This window comes from Myiozetetes cayanensis, unplaced genomic scaffold, assembly GCF_022539395.1.
Source record: "Myiozetetes cayanensis isolate MyiCay16 unplaced genomic scaffold, myiCay2020 scf1, whole genome shotgun sequence".
NCBI classification, from domain to species: domain Eukaryota; kingdom Metazoa; phylum Chordata; class Aves; order Passeriformes; family Tyrannidae; genus Myiozetetes; species Myiozetetes cayanensis.
The window spans coordinates 96,606,608-96,625,443 of NW_026086604.1; the positions used below are offsets into that span (position 1 = coordinate 96,606,608).

Here is an 18,836-nt window from a genome sequence, read left to right on the forward strand (position 1 = left end):
TGCCTATGTTTAAAAACCTAAACATAGCAGGTGCTACGTACGGCCATGAGCAGCACACTACAGAGCAGCCACGTCTCCCTGAAGGACCTAATTCATGCTGGCCATTGCCACTGCTGCATTCTTCCCTCTTCCTCCATTATTGTAATGAGCAAGTCACATCTAAAAAACCCAATGTTAAATCCTCCAAGAGATGCAGGATAGACAGAACTATAGATAAAGGTACACCTATATTCTCAGAGACTGGCATAGCAGTTTTGTATTTATTCACTCGTTGAATAAGGAGAGCACTGTAAGACCAGCTCAACTTCCGTAGTATTTTTAGGTAGCATGGGAATATCCTCATCTTGAGGAAAAGGACACACAACCTGGATCTCTCCTGGTCAAACTGTATCTATAGCAACATTTCTATGAGGTCCTACCACAGCAGAACCTGCATAAAATACACAGAAACTGTGCTTCATCTCAAACAGTTTAACATGCTCAGAATCATTATGTCCTGAATGTGCTATCCCTGAAGCTAAGAGGGGAAAAAATCCACACTTAACTGAGCCAGACACCACCTGTACTGAATTTTTGGTTGGATTGGATTTTAACTGAATAGCAGCACTGGAATCTTGGGGGTGAGGCGTGGTGTGCTTTAAATAAATGCAGGTAACACTCACCGTGGCTGCAGGGCTTCAACATGGGTACAGTTTCTTTCAGTGTGGAAACATGTTTCCGGGAAGTTGAAGTCAGAATTCAGTGCAGGCAAGAAAAAAATTCATTCTCTGAATACAGCTCAGCCTAATTACAATTTTCTTCATCATAAAGGAAGGCCCTAAATTTTCACCTTATCCTTCCTCCTTTTTCTTTCCCCTCTTATTTAACCACTGTTCTAGAAAGGCCACATAATTGGGGATACACTCTACATACACTCTGCTGTTCCTCCTCTTCCTTTAAGCAAAGTTAAATGCTTACAGAAATGCTGGAGGTGCAAGCTGTCCAGATACAACCAGAGGCAATCAGGCAAAGGTGTCTCTTGCCGCAGGCATGCAGACCTATTTTGGCAGCAGCACACACAATGCCCTCCAGACCTGGGACCTGGTAAGCCCCCAGAGCCACGCAGGCCTTGGTCTCCATTTGGAAAAGTTACCCACCAAATCTCTGGTTACAGCAACACACCTAATTAGAAAACAATGACTTTGTTCATTTGCCCAGTGGCCATCAGGTTTGACCTGGGCTGCCCTGGAAGCCACAACCAAGAAAAGCAAGTTTTGTCACAGCAGACTCCTGCACCACACTTAGCTCCATCAACATCCGTTGCTATACCATGATGTGCTAGCACAGCCATAAAGTAACACATGATGACCATGGGTTTAGTTACCACTTCAATGAAATGTCACGTGGTATTTAGTGGCAACTGTAGGAAATAATGGCTGTCACTGTTCTACAACAAAAGAATTCTCCATAGATGTACTTCCTTTGAGTCCATGTGCTTTTAAAATTACTCTAATGCATACAGGAAACCAACTCAATGTTAACAGAGGAAGACTAGAATCAGTGTGAATGAGAGCCTGAGAGAGAAAATTAAAGGTAGCAACTCCTAAATCATAGATAGACATGATGTAGAAGAACATGCAACATCCTGCTTTCTTCTGTTCTATCATCTCTAATTTGCCATATTACGAATATACACAACCAGAATTTGAAAATCCCACATTAGCAATGCTTTTGAGGACCAGTGTCTACAAGCTACACCATAGCTTGGTCTGGATATTCCATGCACAGTGGAGCAGCTGCCAGTTTCTGCTCGTATTGATGGCCTTAACAAAGTTGTAATGACACAGTAAGAGAGCTACCTTTTCTTGAAAAAGCAGATGAAAAATAAAATTCTCAATTTTACAAACTCCATAGAGGAAAAAAAAGTATTTTCTGTAGCACACACAGATGGACAATAAGATTGCATGTAAGAGTATGAATTACAAAAATCAAACCAATCTTCTCAGTATTCATCCCAGCTAGATTTGACCTAAAATGAGGATTTCAAATCCTCAGATACTACGGAACCAGATACCATGTACTACATAGGAGAGATAATAAATTTTAGCAGAGATCACCCAGAAAGAGATACTATAAATGGCAACACTGGAAGTTGGATGGATTTGTAGATAATGTTTTATGAAAAGTTTAAAACAGTATGTTGCTAGTAAATATCAGCTGAGGCACTGAAATAACACATGAATAGAAAACCTGGTATTTTTCATCTAAACTGGACACTAGAGGATGCTTGATAAACCTCTTAAGTCTTATCTTTATAAACAGATCTACACATTGTTTTCTGTGCACATGCATATGGGCCCATAAAATTACAAATATCATATATATATTGCATATAAGAACTGAGGTAAGGTTCAAATTAAGAAAATCAAAATACCTTCTCTCTCAGATGCATCCTTTAACAACCCAGTCTACATGAGCATGGCAACCTCTAACCTTTACTAAAAAGGCAGGCAAATATCTGATACAGTCTTTGACTTTTACCTATGTGTGTACAAACAGGGGTATTTTATAATCACAAGTATGTTTGGTCCGAAGCATATTAGGTTATACTCACATTAGCACTACTAGAATCATTTGACACTCCAACAACAAAAAAACCCACTAATCATGAAGTAACCATTTTCATGCTTTCACCTTAACTTGTTTTATTTATTTAAACTCTAAAGCGATGCCTTATTTACATATTCTCTTTAAAAAATTAGAAGTTAAAACTTGAGTCTGATGAAACTATTGTACTTAACACATTTTCCCATTATTCCTATGAGGAATGTGATTGCTAATGAGTTACATATAGAGGGAAAAAACCCTCAAACATTTTTTTCAAAATGTGAATATGGGTAGTGGTTACCTGATTTTATTTTTTAAAAAAACAATTACTTTCTGTTGTGGGTTGGGGTGGTACACAACATGGCTTCAGGATACCAGCTCCCTTTATTACAACAGTGCAGCTACTTATACAGTTCTAGATAACACATGTACACGCACCATTGGTTTACCACTAACATAACAACTCATGATTGGACATAGCCACACATGTCTGAATACAATAGGTCAGCTTTCCTGACAGGAAACCCATTCTGTGTTACAGTCCTTACTGTCCGTGGTTAACCCTCTGCCAGGTGTAGGCGTTCCATCTTCGTTAGCTCAGCTTATAGAGAGCCCAGAACCAGCTGGGCTCCCCCACAACTTTCTAATCCGTTTTGCATTCTTTATTTAAGTCATTTAAGGGAAGAAAATATTATTTAGTCCATCCAATGTTGTATGAATATTATATAGACTATTACAGTTTTTTCCACCGCACTTAGGTCATGCTTGACAAAGTACAGTCCATAACTAGTATCTTTCATGGAAAAGGGAAAAGAACAGAAACAGAAAACATGAAAAATAGGTTATCTGTGAGGACAAGAGTGATCATAGTGATACTCACTGTCAAAGTAACAGATCCCTGCATTTAAGTTCCCAAAGCCTACAACAACATATACCTTACCTGGAAACCCAAAACTCAAATATATGTTTTCGACTGCTGTAATGATAGCAACAGCAAAATCCCACAAATCCTCAGCCAGCCATGCAAGGAATAAGCTTTTCTCAAAGCCAAACATACCCATGTCAAGTCTGGTCAAGGTCGCTGTTGTGAAGGGCTGGAGGATGCCCTTCTGCTACCCAACAGCAGCAGCGAGAAGGGTTTACATTGGAAACAGTTACAAGGAGTAATGGACTTTTAAAGCAGATTTGATACATTTGATGGTTGATAAAAGGAAAAAGGTAGACCGCTGTCCCCTAAAAACCCCAGAAGCTATAGATAACAAAACAGCATAAAAAACCAGTTTTGCCAGAGACAAGGCAGTGGGAAATAAATATGTAAGTCTTGGTCCTTAACTATCAAAGGCAACCCAAGTCTCTTTAGACCTTAAACAGCAATTTAAAACCAGACATACTCCACTCCCTGTGGAGAAGGACTTGGGGGTTTCCATGGATGAAAATCTGGACATGAGCCAACAGTGTGTGCTTGCAGCCCAGAAGGCCAGTGGTATCCTTGACTGCATCAAAAGAGGACTGGCCAGCAGGTTGAGGGAGGTGATTGTCCCTCTCTACTCTTCCCTTGTGACATCCCATCTGCAGTGCTGTGTCCAGGTCTAGGGTCCTCAGCACAAGAAAGACATGGACCTGCCAGAGATGGTCCAGAGGAGGCCACGAAAATGATCTGAGGAATGGAGCACTTCTACGAAGACATGATGAGAGAGACAGGGTTGTTCATCCTGGAGAAGGCTCTGCTCATTGCAGCCTTCCAGAGTATGTTTTTACGTGAACAGATAGTGACAGGACAAGAGGGAATGGTTTTAAGCTGAAAGAGGAGATATTTAGATAAGATCATAGGAGGAAATTCTTTACTGTGGGGATAGGGAGGCAGTGGGAAGAGGTTGCCCAGAGAAGTTGTGGATGTCCCATCCTGGAAGTGTTCAAGTTGGATGGGGCCCTAAGCAATGTGTTCCAGTGAATGGTGTCCCAGGCAGGAGGGTTGGAAATAGATGATCTTTAAGGTCCCTTCCAACCCAAACCATTCTATGATTCTGTGATAATTTAAAACTTTTACAACACAAGCTTCCCCACTTACTACATTCTTACATCAGCTTTTCAGCTTATCATGTGTCTGTTTCACAGGTTGTGATCCCTTGAAAATCTGAAGGTCTCCACTGACTTTTTACAGTTTAATGTACTTGAGTAGCTCTTTTTATGAGAGCAATTTCAGCCTGGAAATATCTCAGCTAAGGATGTCTCAAACAGGAATAAGAACAATACTGGTAGATCCTTTCAAAGAAAAGTCATACCAAAGATGTTCCAAAATTATACAGTAAATAAACTTTATTTCATCTCAGCTCTATTTAGATTAGTGCTGTCAACAGTCACAGATCAGCATATGATACAGTTACATATTAACTATTTACAGGAATTTACAGGAACATACCTTTTCTCCACAAAAATATAAGTACAAAAGCTAGGAGTAAACAAATGAGGTACTGCAATTTGGATTTATTGTAGGCAAAAGCATATAGAAGTGACCTTTAGCAAACAATCAAGATCAAATCAGAAGAGAATAGTCAACGGAAGTTCCTAGTTCATCAGAAAAATCACCTCAACCACTACTCATTCAAAATGTATTGCACAATTCATTCAAAAATAAAAAAAAAAATAAATAGAAAAAACAAACAATTTATTTCAACTCTTAAAAAACACCCAGTAAAACCTGTATAGAGATACAGTAGTGGGTAATTCCTTCCTAGGATAAAGTCTTTTCTCTCCTTTAAAAAAATAACCTTTAACACAAAATAGAAGACAGTATTCAATAGAAGAGAAAGACTCATCACCAAATAACCCCTGATTAGAATTTCTGTCAAGGCAGTTTTAACTATATTCATGGTCCAAAGATGGTGCTGAGTTTTGGTTCCTGCTGTTTCATTTGTGACCTTGAATAATAGCTTTTCTTCTTGTCCCTTTTCAAGGGAAAACAACAGAGATATAAAAATATTTCTAAGCAGCAGTGTCATGAGACATTCTCATCACAAATTCTTCAAGATGGTCGTAGCCATGACTAGAAGAATGAAAAATTAGAAGAAATGAACAAATGTTACATTACTGACAGCAACTTCGATAATCTTAATATTAAAATAATGACATTATTTATTGTATGATTAGCAGGTAGAAGAATTTCATGTAAATCAAACTGCCAAATTATTAAGTGATTTTGAGCAAGCAATTCTATTGCAGTATCTGCAACACAGTTGAGAAATTGATGAAAATGAAATAAGCTGTAGCAAAACAGTCAGAAGTCTCACTGGAAATAGTCTACCACATCTCTGCATATTAATCCAATGAAACACAGGGTTGTCCTCTCTGCATAAAGGCCTATCATCAAACTTGAAATGATAATGTATAATTTTGGAGCTAGCAAAAAGCCTCCTCTACCACAAAAATACTGACTACCTTCACAATTAAGTCAGCATCACCTTAATTTCTAAGGTATATACATCCAAGAATAAGAGACAAAAATACTTGAGATGAAGTAAGCAATTGCAATCCAATGATGAGGTCTGAACAGTTTACATGTATACTGGTTTAATTTATGAAAGTGTAACTGGTAATTGCTGACATTAAGGTCAACATCAACAAGCCTTCAGTGGTATGTTTCAAATGCAGCTGAGAACATCTAAATTTTTTACACCAGCATTGTAACAGCATGACAAGAATGTAAGTTTCAAACATACCTTCTGAAATAGTGTTGTAAATAGCTTTGTTCCACTATTATCAACAATTCAATTATTTTCAACTGAGGGCTATTAAAAACAGTTGCTGATTTTGTCAGAAGTGATCAGGGCTAGGAGGTAAACAGTCCAAACTCTATTGTATTTTAAGTGCAATAAAGTGCATTCACCATTGTATTCAAAGGTTTAAAAAATCATGAAGTAGAAACCATGACTGTTAGTAAAGACGAACAATTTTTTTTCTTTGAAAGAAGTACTATTTTGTGTTGGAGGCTGTATTTGCATGACTGCAAGAGAGGAAGATAACTTATCAACTGCACTGTGGTAACTAGCAATGGAAACAGCCTAAGCTAATCTGTTCTGCTGTGGTGGTGATACAGGCCAACAACTACATTTGTAGCCAAGGGACAGCAACTGCTTCACATGCACTGAATCAATTCCTGGTAACTCTGCAAAGCTTTCCAGTTTGCAAAGGAGGAAAAGTTGAGCTGACCATATGCTATAGAATTTATCTGCAGAGTTTATTATACATCAAACGCCACTAGTGACTCAATCATAACCTTATCAGTCAGCACAGAAAGCTTTTTCCTGTGTACTTCCATATTGTATTCCTCCCTCAACCACTATTGCTTGCATGTTGCTTGTTTAGCTTGGCTAGTCTGATGCAACCTGCGTCTTTAGGCCTAAGTCAGCTGTTCTGTTCCTGTAATGCCACAACTAGCATTGCAGATTCATAATGAAAATAACTTAATAAAACCAGAAGGCACAATAAACTGAGAGCATAAAGCTCACCTAATTGTTCTCCCTAAGGTCTCTGCTTTAGCTCTGCTTGATATCAAACCAAAGCTGAGATTCAGAAAGGTAATATGTTTACACGCATATTTACACATATCCTAATCCCTCTACAAAGAATATTTCATCAATCTTTTTTAGAATAATTCATTCTCACATTTAAAAGATGTAATTAATTTCCAGTAGTACAGTACGCTTCCCACAAATCTGACTTATTTGCCTATTCAAAAAAGGAACTCATATAAAGACAAAACAAAGCCAAGTGCAACAAAATCCAATATTACATATTAATTAATTTAAAATCTGAATTTTTTCAGAGATTTCTGTAGCTAAATCAATATCTGAAGTTATGCTTATACCTCAAAAAGATCTGTTTTGAATCAATATTTACCATTTTCAAACTTGGCTTTGTAAAACAAAACATGATTAAGAGTAGAATAAAATTTACCATACACATGTAGAACAAATATTTGATTTTTAACAAAGGAAAACAGGCAAGAAAAAAGCAGAGGAATGGTTAATCTCATAATACATGTATCATCTTTAAATAAAACAAGTATGTATTAGACTTCACTCACCCACATGCTAACTAAGCACAGACTGATGGGATATTCAAAAGATACCACTGCGAGGTGAGGCAAACTACAAAGCCAGGAAGAAAAGAGCTTATTGGACTACTGTGTTAACAGTGTTATATAGTGTTAATAGATAAGAGCTCTGTGAACATCTACAGTTTACTGATGAGATTGCTGCAGTTAGAACACAATAACCATGTAGTAGAAACTAGATTAGTGAAGATGATACATTAATCTAGTATATGTTTACTGGCCTTGTACTGTTACAAGTTTTCAGAAACCTGTTAATAAATAAAAGCCCACTGAGAGGGTATATAATTACTCATAGATACTTAGTACCACATAATTACTGTAGTAGCACAATTAGTTAACAGTTTACACATTAAAATGACAGATGTTCTGGCGGTAAACTAAAATACAAACAAGCTTTACGTTAAAATACATATTTGTGTTGTAGTTCAGAACTTTACTGCTCATGAGATCTTAACACCAAATATTTTCAAATAACAATATTATTTCAATATTAAGTGCGGAGAAACATCACTACCATGTTAGTAAATGCCAATAAATAAACCTCCCAAAAATCAAGCATATTTCTTGACAGAAAAATTCATAAAGATCTAACTTTTTAGTTCTAAACAGAATTACGAAAGACTCACCGCCCAAAATAATTCGTGCTTCAGCAAACAAACCTAGTTAACTTCAAAAGTGAAGAAAAAAAAAACTACTTCCTTCATAATATGCCCTAGTATTTGAGTATCCATTAGATGTCTAATTCAATCTCTGTGGATTTGGAATGGAGAAAATTCATAGGCTAGATCTGAGCCAAGAAGAGACTGGTACGTCTTTTAATGACAATATCCTTAACAATCAAAACACTTGCAGCCTGCAAAATAACCCTCACCATACATTTTAGCCAAAATTTAATACCAAGGATGAAACTTGTTGGATGAATTCAAGTTAAAGTTTTATTTCGTATCAGAAGTCATGAAGGTCTCTTGTAGGAAGAACAGATTTCAAGTATCAAAAAGCTGAAGTGACTGCAAAATAAGGTCCATCTCCCTGATCTCAAAATGTTTCCTAAATATTACTCTAACTTGCCAAAACAAAATGAAACAAAAAAGCCTCAGCTTTCTATTTGAATGTCAGAGAGAAAATCATGTTTAGGATACATGGTACTTACTGGAGCTGCAGTATTATCAATATTTATATACTTCTAAAAGTATTTTAAACACTTAAGATTGCAAAACATTCTCAGACATACTAAGTGTCCAGGAAAATGCTGAAGTATTTAACACTTTGCTCAGATGTGATACTGTAAGCAAATGAAAATACAGATTTTTAAAAAATTTGTTTCAATGGATCAACAGGATTTTAATGTAACTACTTCAAATGAAACGTAAAAATGTTCAAATTTTTATTTTATTCTGGTTTTGCATGTGCTAAATAAATATATATGCAAGGCCAGTGAGAGAAACAGAATGGTATTCCTCTTCTCACTTTAATTCCTAATTATTTCACTAAGCTGACCCACAAAGGGAGGGATCTGGTATTGACTCCAGATACAATATACAGAAGACTATTACTGCAGTTTTTATTTTGATAAAAAGTAGCATCAATGCATAAAACAGTAACAAAGAAATGTAACCAAAGAAATGGTTATGCTCATATAACCTTATCCCTTTTTAGGTCTGCTTCTCAAACCCAATTTCACCTTTCAGGTAAATAGATCAGCTGGTTAATACCAAGAAAACATCACATAATAAATGTACTGAAACTGGGAAAAAGTTAACACTAAAGTGTTGAAGACTTTTATTTTTGACCTCTCCTGACCCAGAGTGAACTGACATATTTTCATGTTTTTTCAGTACAAAAATAAAGCAGACTCTTACAAAAAGGCCCCAACCCCAAACAAACTCCCAGCCTTGTTAGGCTACACACTTAAAATAAAATTGTACATATCTCACTTCAAACACATATCCCAGGTGATAGAGCTAATCAGTTTTATATTCTATAAGCAAAATGTTTTTGCAGCCTCTTGTTTTTGTCTGAAATTTTATTCCAGGACTGAAAAAATGTTTCTTAATATATATTTTCCATGAAAACTAATATGACTTCCACAGAAACTTCTGAATTTAAGAAACATGAATTTTCTGTCAGATTACTTTTTTACTTAGAAAATTCATCTGCAGAATAGTAGTAACGACTGGACTTGCTTTGTTCTGTTGTACCCATCACTATGAGAAATATGGCTTAAATGACGAGGAAAAATACTAGTAAAGAAAATATGCTTGCTTTTTTCTCACTCTTGTTACAAACTCAAATCTAGAGCTCGAATTTGATATTCCACTGACGAAGAGGGAAGAAGGAAGAGAAGGAGCTCAGTGGAATGTAGACACAGGTAAAAGGGGACTTAAAAATAAGTTTCTAATTCCTTATTCTTTAAACCTAATCCTCATGCATAAACTTGCTTTACTCATATAACTTACCATTGGTCGAGCATCTTCCCGTTCTAGTATCTTCTGAGTCTGATCTGCTGGGAACTTTAGCACTGTTGTTATAACCTTGGCCATTGTCTAAAAAGATGTATGTTATCTATAAGTAATTCCACATGCACAAAAATGCTTTGTAATACTTTAAAATTAATTTCATTTAAGAATACGATATACTATTTGTACTAATGTCAATGGAAAACAGTAAAATCAGTAAGATACAACTATTTGTTTCACACTGTATATGCACAACATATTCTGTGAATTATATGAAAACAATGAAGGGTCATCATTTCACATTATCACAAACTTCAGCTACTGTAATACGATGTGAGTTCTATGGTACCTATGCTCAAGCAATAGAGTCCATCCATAAGACAATGTATTGAACAAAGTGCAAGCTTAGAAAAAGCTGGCAATCTCGTTTCATACATCCCACCAAGAAAGAAGCAAATAAAGTTGGACTGGAGGGCAAGACAGTAAAATCCCCCTGCTAAGACACATACACACCTCAGTCAAGCAGTTTACAAAGAACGTGATAAACTACAGATTACATATTATGACTGTTATTCTGGATTCTTAAAATTTGTATCAACCCTCCACATTTCTCTTATGTCTCCAGCACTATAACCTAATTGGTGCATTCATTAATGTCTTCATAGTATTCCAGAACCATTTACAAGGTTGCATAAATGGCAATCCATCCTAGATAATTTGCACAGATTTCTTTGAACTCCTTTCAGTAAAGAGGAAACATGTCCATAGGTATCACCAACTCCACTACTGAATCACCTTTGAGACATGGTATATATATTTGTACTATAAAAGGAGATCATGCACAGTGGAGGGCCACCAAATGATCTTACAAGAGAAAATTAGACATAAAAATTACTCTTCTGGTCCAGGAAAATAAAAGCTGAGAGAAAGGTATATCTGTATTCAGGGGATAAATCACAATACAGATCTTTTAACTCAAGGATTGTGTTTGAGGGGAGAAAAAGCACGTCAATACTTTACTAACATGCTTAAAACAGTGTTAAAAAATTTTATCAATCGCACCATCACTGCTCATGGTTTTCCACTCAGTGTAGTAAGATGAAACCAGTTCTCAAGACAGAGTTCCATAAATTAAAGATTGTATGATATAATCCTGATGAGAGCAGATACTAAGCTCAGTGTCTTCCAGCAACACATCTAATGATTGAAAGGAAACCAGCAGATGAAATCAGCTTGAAACTACTTTTTGAAGCAAAACTGGAGACTGAAAGAAACACAGAAGCAAGACCTAAAGACAATTTTCTTTAGCACTGATTGTAATTTTGTTGCTATTATTGAAGAAATGCAAATTCTAGTATAGCACTGTTACAAAGAAAAAAAATGTAACAATTTATACTCCAAAGCTTTGAGGCATGTATAGAAATGTTTCGTATATCAGTGACAGATAGCCTTGATGAGCAAAAAAGAGGTTTCACATTAGGTTTTCTCGAATGAAAATTTGCTATGTGCATCAGCTATATGCAATAGTTGTCTGAAGCTGTTTCAAGACTTGTTTTAAACTCAAACATTGCTGACAGATTTTTTTAGCATTTTCCCTTGTCTAAGTCCCTCACAATACAAAATCATAAAATCTACTACTGTAGGTATTTTCCTTTAACTATTTCATTGTTTAAGTAGGAGAGCTATCCAACGAGCCACAAGCTTGTGAACAGAAGGTAACTAGTGATTCTGGGGTTTTTGGATCAGGGATTTCTATTTTTAATAAAAAAGGAATTAATATCACAATGAAAAATGGGATAAAAAGACAGAGAATGAGGAATCCCCTAAAGACAAGATGTTCTGCACAGTCCAAGTTTTATTCTGTACAGAGTACAATGAAGAACAAAGCTAATTAACATAGAAACCTACATAAAACCTCTTTGCTTTATAGTAGTCTAAGTTGAAAGCAGGGCAACAGTGGAAGAACTCCAGGGAGGAGGAAAAAACCAAATACAAAAATTCATCCAAGTAGAATTCATTATCCAAGAAAAATATTTGTGTTACAACATGCCTCTTTTGAACCTGGTCAATCTCTAAGCACCAGTACTGTACGAAGCTAGTAAAATTCCAGCTTAGGAATGATTTCACAACTTGCAGCATACAAGAAGCCTACTGAATAGATTTTCTCTATTTTTAAAAAGTAAATTAATACTATCTAAGATGCACAGATTTGGGAGCCCTATAAAACACCTTTAAGCAAAAACTGAAGAGATACTTCATCATCTTCAGTGCTATTAACAAACTATTATTTAATCCATTATCTGCTATGTTTGTGTCAAGATGACATCAAAAGATCACTTTTGCTAATATGCTGCTAGTACATTAAGACTGAATGACAACAGGACTTTTGCTAATAAAACTGTATCTATCCATAAACGTTTTTGTCTTCATAGGTACACTGGTGAGAGATGTGAAAGCCTCTTCCTCCTACCACTCATCTTGGCATGCTGACAAACTTTTAAGTTATGGATCATGCCTCTTTGGAAAACAAATGTGAAAGCCTATTGAATCCTGTGTCAGTAATAAACACCATGTAACAAATCACAAACACATGGTATTTCACATCTATACAGCAAGGGTGTTAAACTGTACTCTAAGCTGAATCACCTGTCACCATATACAAATTTCCATACCTTTGTCTCACGACCCATCATATATTCAAAGAGCACTTTCCTCAAGTATTCAAACTCTGTAGGCTCCCCAAAAATGGAAACGTCAGTATGGTGAAGGTTTCCATCTGTGTAAACAAAAATAAGGGCATATTTATACCGCAAGTCACTCATATGAATCTAAGTTTCACCAATGGCATGAAACTGAACAAGAACAAATGCTGGATTCTGCACTTGGGACGGCAGTAACGACAGCCCTGAAGAAAGGCATTTGGGGCTGCTGGTTGGCAGGAGGGTCAACAGCAGTCAGCAGGGTGTGCCCTGGCAGCCAACAAGTCAAACCACATCAACAAACACAGCATCACCAGCCAATCAAGAGAGGATGGTTATCCCACTGTATTTAGTGCTGGTGCAGTCTCACCCTCAGTGCTGCAGGCAATTCTGGGCCCCACCATTTAAAAAGAATGATAAGGTACATGAATGAATCCAGAGGAGGGCACCCCTGCTACTGGATAAGGTGCTGGAAGGCATGTCCTCTGAGAAGTGGCTGAGGATTCTGGGTTTGTCTGGTTTGAAGAGGAGGAAGCTGAGCGGTGACCTTACCACTCTCTACAGCTTTCTGAGAAGGAGAAGTTGAGAACTAGGTGATGATCTCTTCTCCCTGGTACCCAGTGCCACAACTCATGGAAACGGCTGAAACCTGCGTCTATCAGGGGAAGCTTGCACTTGATGAAACATTTCTTTACTCAGAGGGTAGTCAAACCCTGGAACAGGTTTCTTTGAGAGGTGTTTGACGCCCCACGTTTGTCAGCACTGAAGAGGCATATGGACAGTGCTCTTTAAAGCCATGCTTTAACTTCTGGTCAGCCCTGAAGTGGTCAGGCAGTTGGAGTAGGTAATTGGTGTTGGTTCCTTCCAGCTGAACTATGCTATGCTATGCTTCTTCCTACCTGCTTCTTTTCCAATCAGAACACACTGAGGAAATCTTTGATGACATTCCTTCCCAGCCCTGCAATAGCAGAAGGTATTCAATACCCATAACGACATCCCATCCTTGGCTCTGTCACCTTGTGGGAAGGTGACATGGACCTTTGGGGAGGGCGAGGGGGGGAAAGTGAGAGCTGCACATCATTCTGAGATAATCTGACCATCTGCAAAAATTTGCAAGGAATAGGTGTTAACATGTGGCTTCTGAAAGTCTCCTGAGTTCATCCAACAGAGATAGGTTTCCACAGGATGGCAAAACTCAGCATCTCTGATACTAGCGAGGCTCAGTTCTTGAGCCCTCAGTCTCATGCAGGATGTGTTCCTCAACTAAGCAGTCACAAATCTTCTGGAGGTAAGCAATACCTCTTCATTTCCCTGTGGATTCTTTAAAACAACAGAGCCTGAGAGGAACAGTACACCACCAGAGAGAAGGTCCAGTGGCCCATACTCTGTCTCCAAAGTAGCCAGTAACCAATGTCCAAAGGAGAGCACATGAGCAGTGCAAGTCTACATCTGTCAGTGTCCTGAGGGTGCTCACAGGCCTCAGTGGCTGTGATCGGCCTCCCCTGGGATCCCCAACCCCACTGGATCCTGCCAAGGGCCCAGAGGATGTGTTCCAGCTCAGTATGGGGCCTTCAGTTCCTGCCTGAGCCATGCTGTACATGTGCCCATCTCTGTCCCTGTCACCTGGGTGGGCCTGGGACCTGCACAGCAGAGAGTTCAAGAACTCTGATGTATAGAGCTCTTTTAACTGTATGACATAAAAGCCAAACAAAATGCTGTGTGATTTGCTCATCTGAAATCACACACCAACTCTATTACAACAGACAAGACAAAACAAGGACGTCACAAAAATATTATATGAGTGTCTTAAGGAGACTGACATTTTAATACATTGTCTAGACCAAAGTATATCTTTCAAACAAATGAAAAATCTATTTCTGATGAAAACTGTGTACTTACCTCTGTAGGGTGTTCCAACTGGTGTGACATACATATTCTTCTCGTAATTTTTCAGCCGGTCTTCCAGTACATGAATCTAAATAGAGAACAGTCAAAATGATAAATGGTGTTGACAAGTAAGTAAAATAAGCATCACTGAAACAGTTTTCGCTAAACATCATCTCCTATGAAACTACTTAAGGAAATGTGTGTACAGGTGTACATACGAATAAAAATAACTATAGATGTTATATATATATTATATAACCCACATTTTTATTTTTACATATATATATAAAGCATACATAAAAAAAGCACATGACAAATACCATCATCAAAAAGTTTTAGTTTTGAAAATAAAAATCCAGAATTTCATGACATGCACTGTTACCTTTATCACAGTGCAATTGCTTGGTTAACCAGTATCACAAGCATGTGGTATTTTCATTCTCAGTGAATACAAGAGTACTTTGGAAAGTACACAGATCTGAGAGCAAGTATGAGTGAAAACTATTTTGTTTGCCTACTATTTTCATAGTACCTTGTGTGGAGATGTGCCACATCATCACTTGAAAAGAACAAACCTTTCAATACTGAAAATACAGAGTATCAAACAAGAATACTTTTTACTCGTTCAACATCACCCTTACCTGCTCTTTCAATTCCTGCTCTTTCAGTTTTGAATCGTTGACTAATGTTGTCTTCTGTGCAAGCTGTGCCTGAAAGAACAGTCACATATGGAAATCATCGAGGAACTGACGAAAATACATCATAACTACCTCTGCAAAAAATCTCTTTCTCCTTTTAACACACAGAAAGTTATAAACAGCATTTCAGCTTTCAAACTGTTCTGAAACAGAAGTATTAGAGGGACAAAATAAGTAACGTGAGACTTACCTTTAGTTCTGTCAGTGTGACCTAGAACAACAACAACAAAAATTCAGATTAAAACACATAAAAAATCCGGAGTATATCAAGCACTGAAGAAAGAAATATCAATCATCTAGTTCTGATACAGTGGGTTAACTGAGGATGATAAAAATCGAAATTACCAAATACCCATGTACTTATAAAAATAACTAGTCTCATGGTGTTTAACTTAGTTGTATTGTCAGTACATAAAGCTTATATTTAAATTACCTCATTCAATTCTGTAAGACAATTATCACAAATATAACTTCAAAAACCTAGTGTTTCAAATCTTTACAAAAACATATTGGAGATGAATAATAACTGAATGAGTATGAAGTACATCCCAGGATACCCTAATACCCTATTAATACTATTTGTAATGGTTTTTTTACGTCAATTCTTTAAGCCACATTTCGAAAAGTAAATATTTACCTGAAAATGGCTTGAGTTAAGAGCTTCACGAGCTCTACATCTTGCAAAGATGTTTATGAAGTACAGAAAAAATTTTAAGCTGATATTTCTTTCAATGTTCCAATTTTAAGGTAAGTAATGCTTTAGTAGTTATGGGTATAAATCAAAGTTTGTAAAAGCATTTCAACATCAAATCATTTATGTGTGAATTTTTTTTCAAGGTAACCAAAACCTTAACAGAAAAGTGGTACATATTAGTTTTTTTTCTTCCCAAGCCTCTTTGGAATTGTGTTGAAAATGAGAGCCTTCCCCCATCTCTGTAGGCTGATAAAACCTGTAGGTTTTCCTACACTACACAAGCGGAAAGTAGGGGAAAATCAATCCCCAAACCTGTAAGTGCAATTCTTTCTTCTGAAGAGCTCAGTCATCTGATCAGACATTTATTTTCTCATATATATGGAGACAGTTTCTGATATTTTTACATCCAAATGATAACACTTAAGGTTGTTAGTATTTGTCAATTGTTTATTGCAGTCAGACAAATATTGTTCAAATATCTATCTTCACGTCAAAGTGAGTATGTTATGCATGATGTTTGGAGTAGGTTAACATCAAGCAGCACAGGAAGATTTGTAAGACAAACTTCTCTGATCTGGGAGTCTCCAACTTTAGACAACAAATGCCCACAAAAAATTGCTTCCAGTCAACAGAAGACTTCTGAGCATTTTTACTACTAGTGATGAAGCGAAAACCCCCCAAACACTAAAAGAGAAAAACGTTACAGAGCAACAAAATAAAAAGGAAATAAGATGAGACACAAAAAATACCATGGTAAATGTAGGATGATGGAATTCATTGGAGTGCACTGTAAAATGCAGATGTGGATTTGTACAGTTCTGCTCTGGTTTGCTGACAAGGCCCACAGACCCTGTCAAATTTTCTTATTTAGCTCTATAATGCTGCATATATATATTTTCATAGAATGCTCTATTGTATTGGTTGCAAATATGTGCTATTGCACCAGGTAATAGCAAAACTAGTTTCCTGCAGACATACCAAGGACAGGCAATGGACAAATTAAGACAGGTAAGAATTAAAAATGACAGCCCTTAATTTCTAAGGAGAACAAAAGACAACTATCCCTTGACCCCAGAACAAACTGTGTCAAAGAGTAGGAATCCTATCCTGGAATATTGATAAAAGAGGAACTGAAAGCCCAGTTACATCACTCTAAGTATTTGAGCTTTGACTGGACCAGAAGATGTACCAGGAGTTACATGCACATTATGTTTTTTTGAAATGAAATCACCACTGTGAATAATATCAAATAAGATATTTACATTCAGTTAAATCAGCTAGAAAAAGAAAGCTTGTGAACAATTTGCTAAACTTAGTTAAAATTCTCAAAACTACTCAAGAAAGTTTGATGCCTATATTCCACAGAAATCAGATAATGAACTGCCTTACACTTACCAAAAAAAAATAAAAAATATCCTGTTCTTAATCTGCAAGCACTTTGAACCAGGTTCTGTGGTACCTAAGTACATACGCTACCACACAACCTGGTCTTCCTCCTCCCCAAAAGAGAAATCATTTAGACTTTAAAACTAAGCTGTTCACCAGCAATGGAGTTCTCTGAACTGGCTTATACCTGCCACACATGGAACAACTCCTTTGAGTTTCTCCAAAGTCTGCCATGGAAACTCCAAGGAGTGGAGAACTGTGGACAAGATTCCAAACACAGGCTGTTTATTACTGTTTGTTTTGTTTATTGCAATCAATATTTGCAATATTCAAATATTTTACAGCTCTATGCTACCTTTGCAAAACTGTCTGATGCATTTCTGGGAAGAACTAAGGAATCAAAGAATTGCAGAATGATAAGGGATTGGAATGGACCTTAAAGATCCTCTAGTCTCAATCCCCCCTGCCATGCGCAGGGACATCTCCCACTAGACCAGGTTGCTCAAGGCCTTATTCAACCTGGCTTTGAACACCTCCAGGTATGGGGCAACAACAACTTCCCCAGGCAACCTAGTCCAGTGTCTCACCACCCTCCCAGTAAAAAATTTCTTCCTAATATCTAACCTAAATTTCCCCTCTTTCAGTTTGTACCCATTACTCCTTGTCCTATCACTGCAGTTCCTTGACAAGAGTCCCTCTCTGGCTTTCCTGTGAGCCCCCTTCAGATACGGGAAGGTTGCTATGAGGTCTTCATGCAACCTCCTCTTCAGAATGAACAGTCCCAACTTTCTCAGCCTGTCTTTGTAGGGGAGAAGCTCCAGTTCTCTTGTCAACTTTGTGTCCCTCCTTTGGATTTGCTCGAACAATTCCACATCCTTCCTAGGTTGGGGACTAGAACTGTACACAGTACTCCAGCTGGAGTCTCACATGAGTAGAGTAGAGGGATAGAATCACCTCCTTTGACCTGCTAGCTATGTTCCTTTTGATGCAGTCCAGGATTCCATTGGCTTTCTGGGCTGTGAGCACACACTGCTGTTGTGTGTTCAGTTTTTCATCGCCCACGACCCCAAGTTGTTCTCTGCAGGGCTGCTCTCAGTCACTGCTCTGCCCAACCTGTAGATGTGCCTGGGGTTGCCACAACCCAGGTGTAGGACCTTGCACTTTGCTCTGCTGAACTTCATGAAGTTTTGATCAGCCCACCTCTCAAGCCTGTCAAGATCCCTCTAGATGGCATCCCTTCCCTCCAGTGCATCAACTGCACCACACGTCTTGGTGGTGTCTGCAAATTTACTGAGGGAGCACCCGATCCCACTGTTG

The 18,836-nt window shown here is 37.5% G+C and overlaps 1 protein-coding gene across 9 annotated transcripts in view; it reads right to left on the reverse strand.

The window, feature by feature from the left end:
- Nucleotides 1-4,874: 4,874 nt before the first annotated feature.
- The window catches only part of GOLGA4 (golgin A4), a 67,874-nt gene continuing 53,912 nt past the window's right edge, over nucleotides 4,875-18,836 (reverse strand). For 8 of the 9 annotated variants that reach the window (XM_050340695.1, XM_050340647.1, XM_050340566.1 and 5 more), the window contains 7 exons: nucleotides 15,630-15,650; nucleotides 15,383-15,451; nucleotides 14,754-14,829; nucleotides 12,828-12,931; nucleotides 10,156-10,242; nucleotides 7,670-7,733; nucleotides 4,875-5,629 (listed from right to left, as the gene is read on the reverse strand). In XM_050340695.1, coding sequence (XP_050196652.1) covers nucleotides 7,704-7,733; nucleotides 10,156-10,242; nucleotides 12,828-12,931; nucleotides 14,754-14,829; nucleotides 15,383-15,451; nucleotides 15,630-15,650 — 387 coding nt within the window. In that variant the 3' untranslated portion in view covers nucleotides 4,875-5,629; nucleotides 7,670-7,703. The remainder of the gene's footprint in view (nucleotides 5,630-7,669; nucleotides 7,734-10,155; nucleotides 10,243-12,827; nucleotides 12,932-14,753; nucleotides 14,830-15,382; nucleotides 15,452-15,629; nucleotides 15,651-18,836) is intronic. The other variant, XM_050340380.1, reaches the window with a different exon arrangement.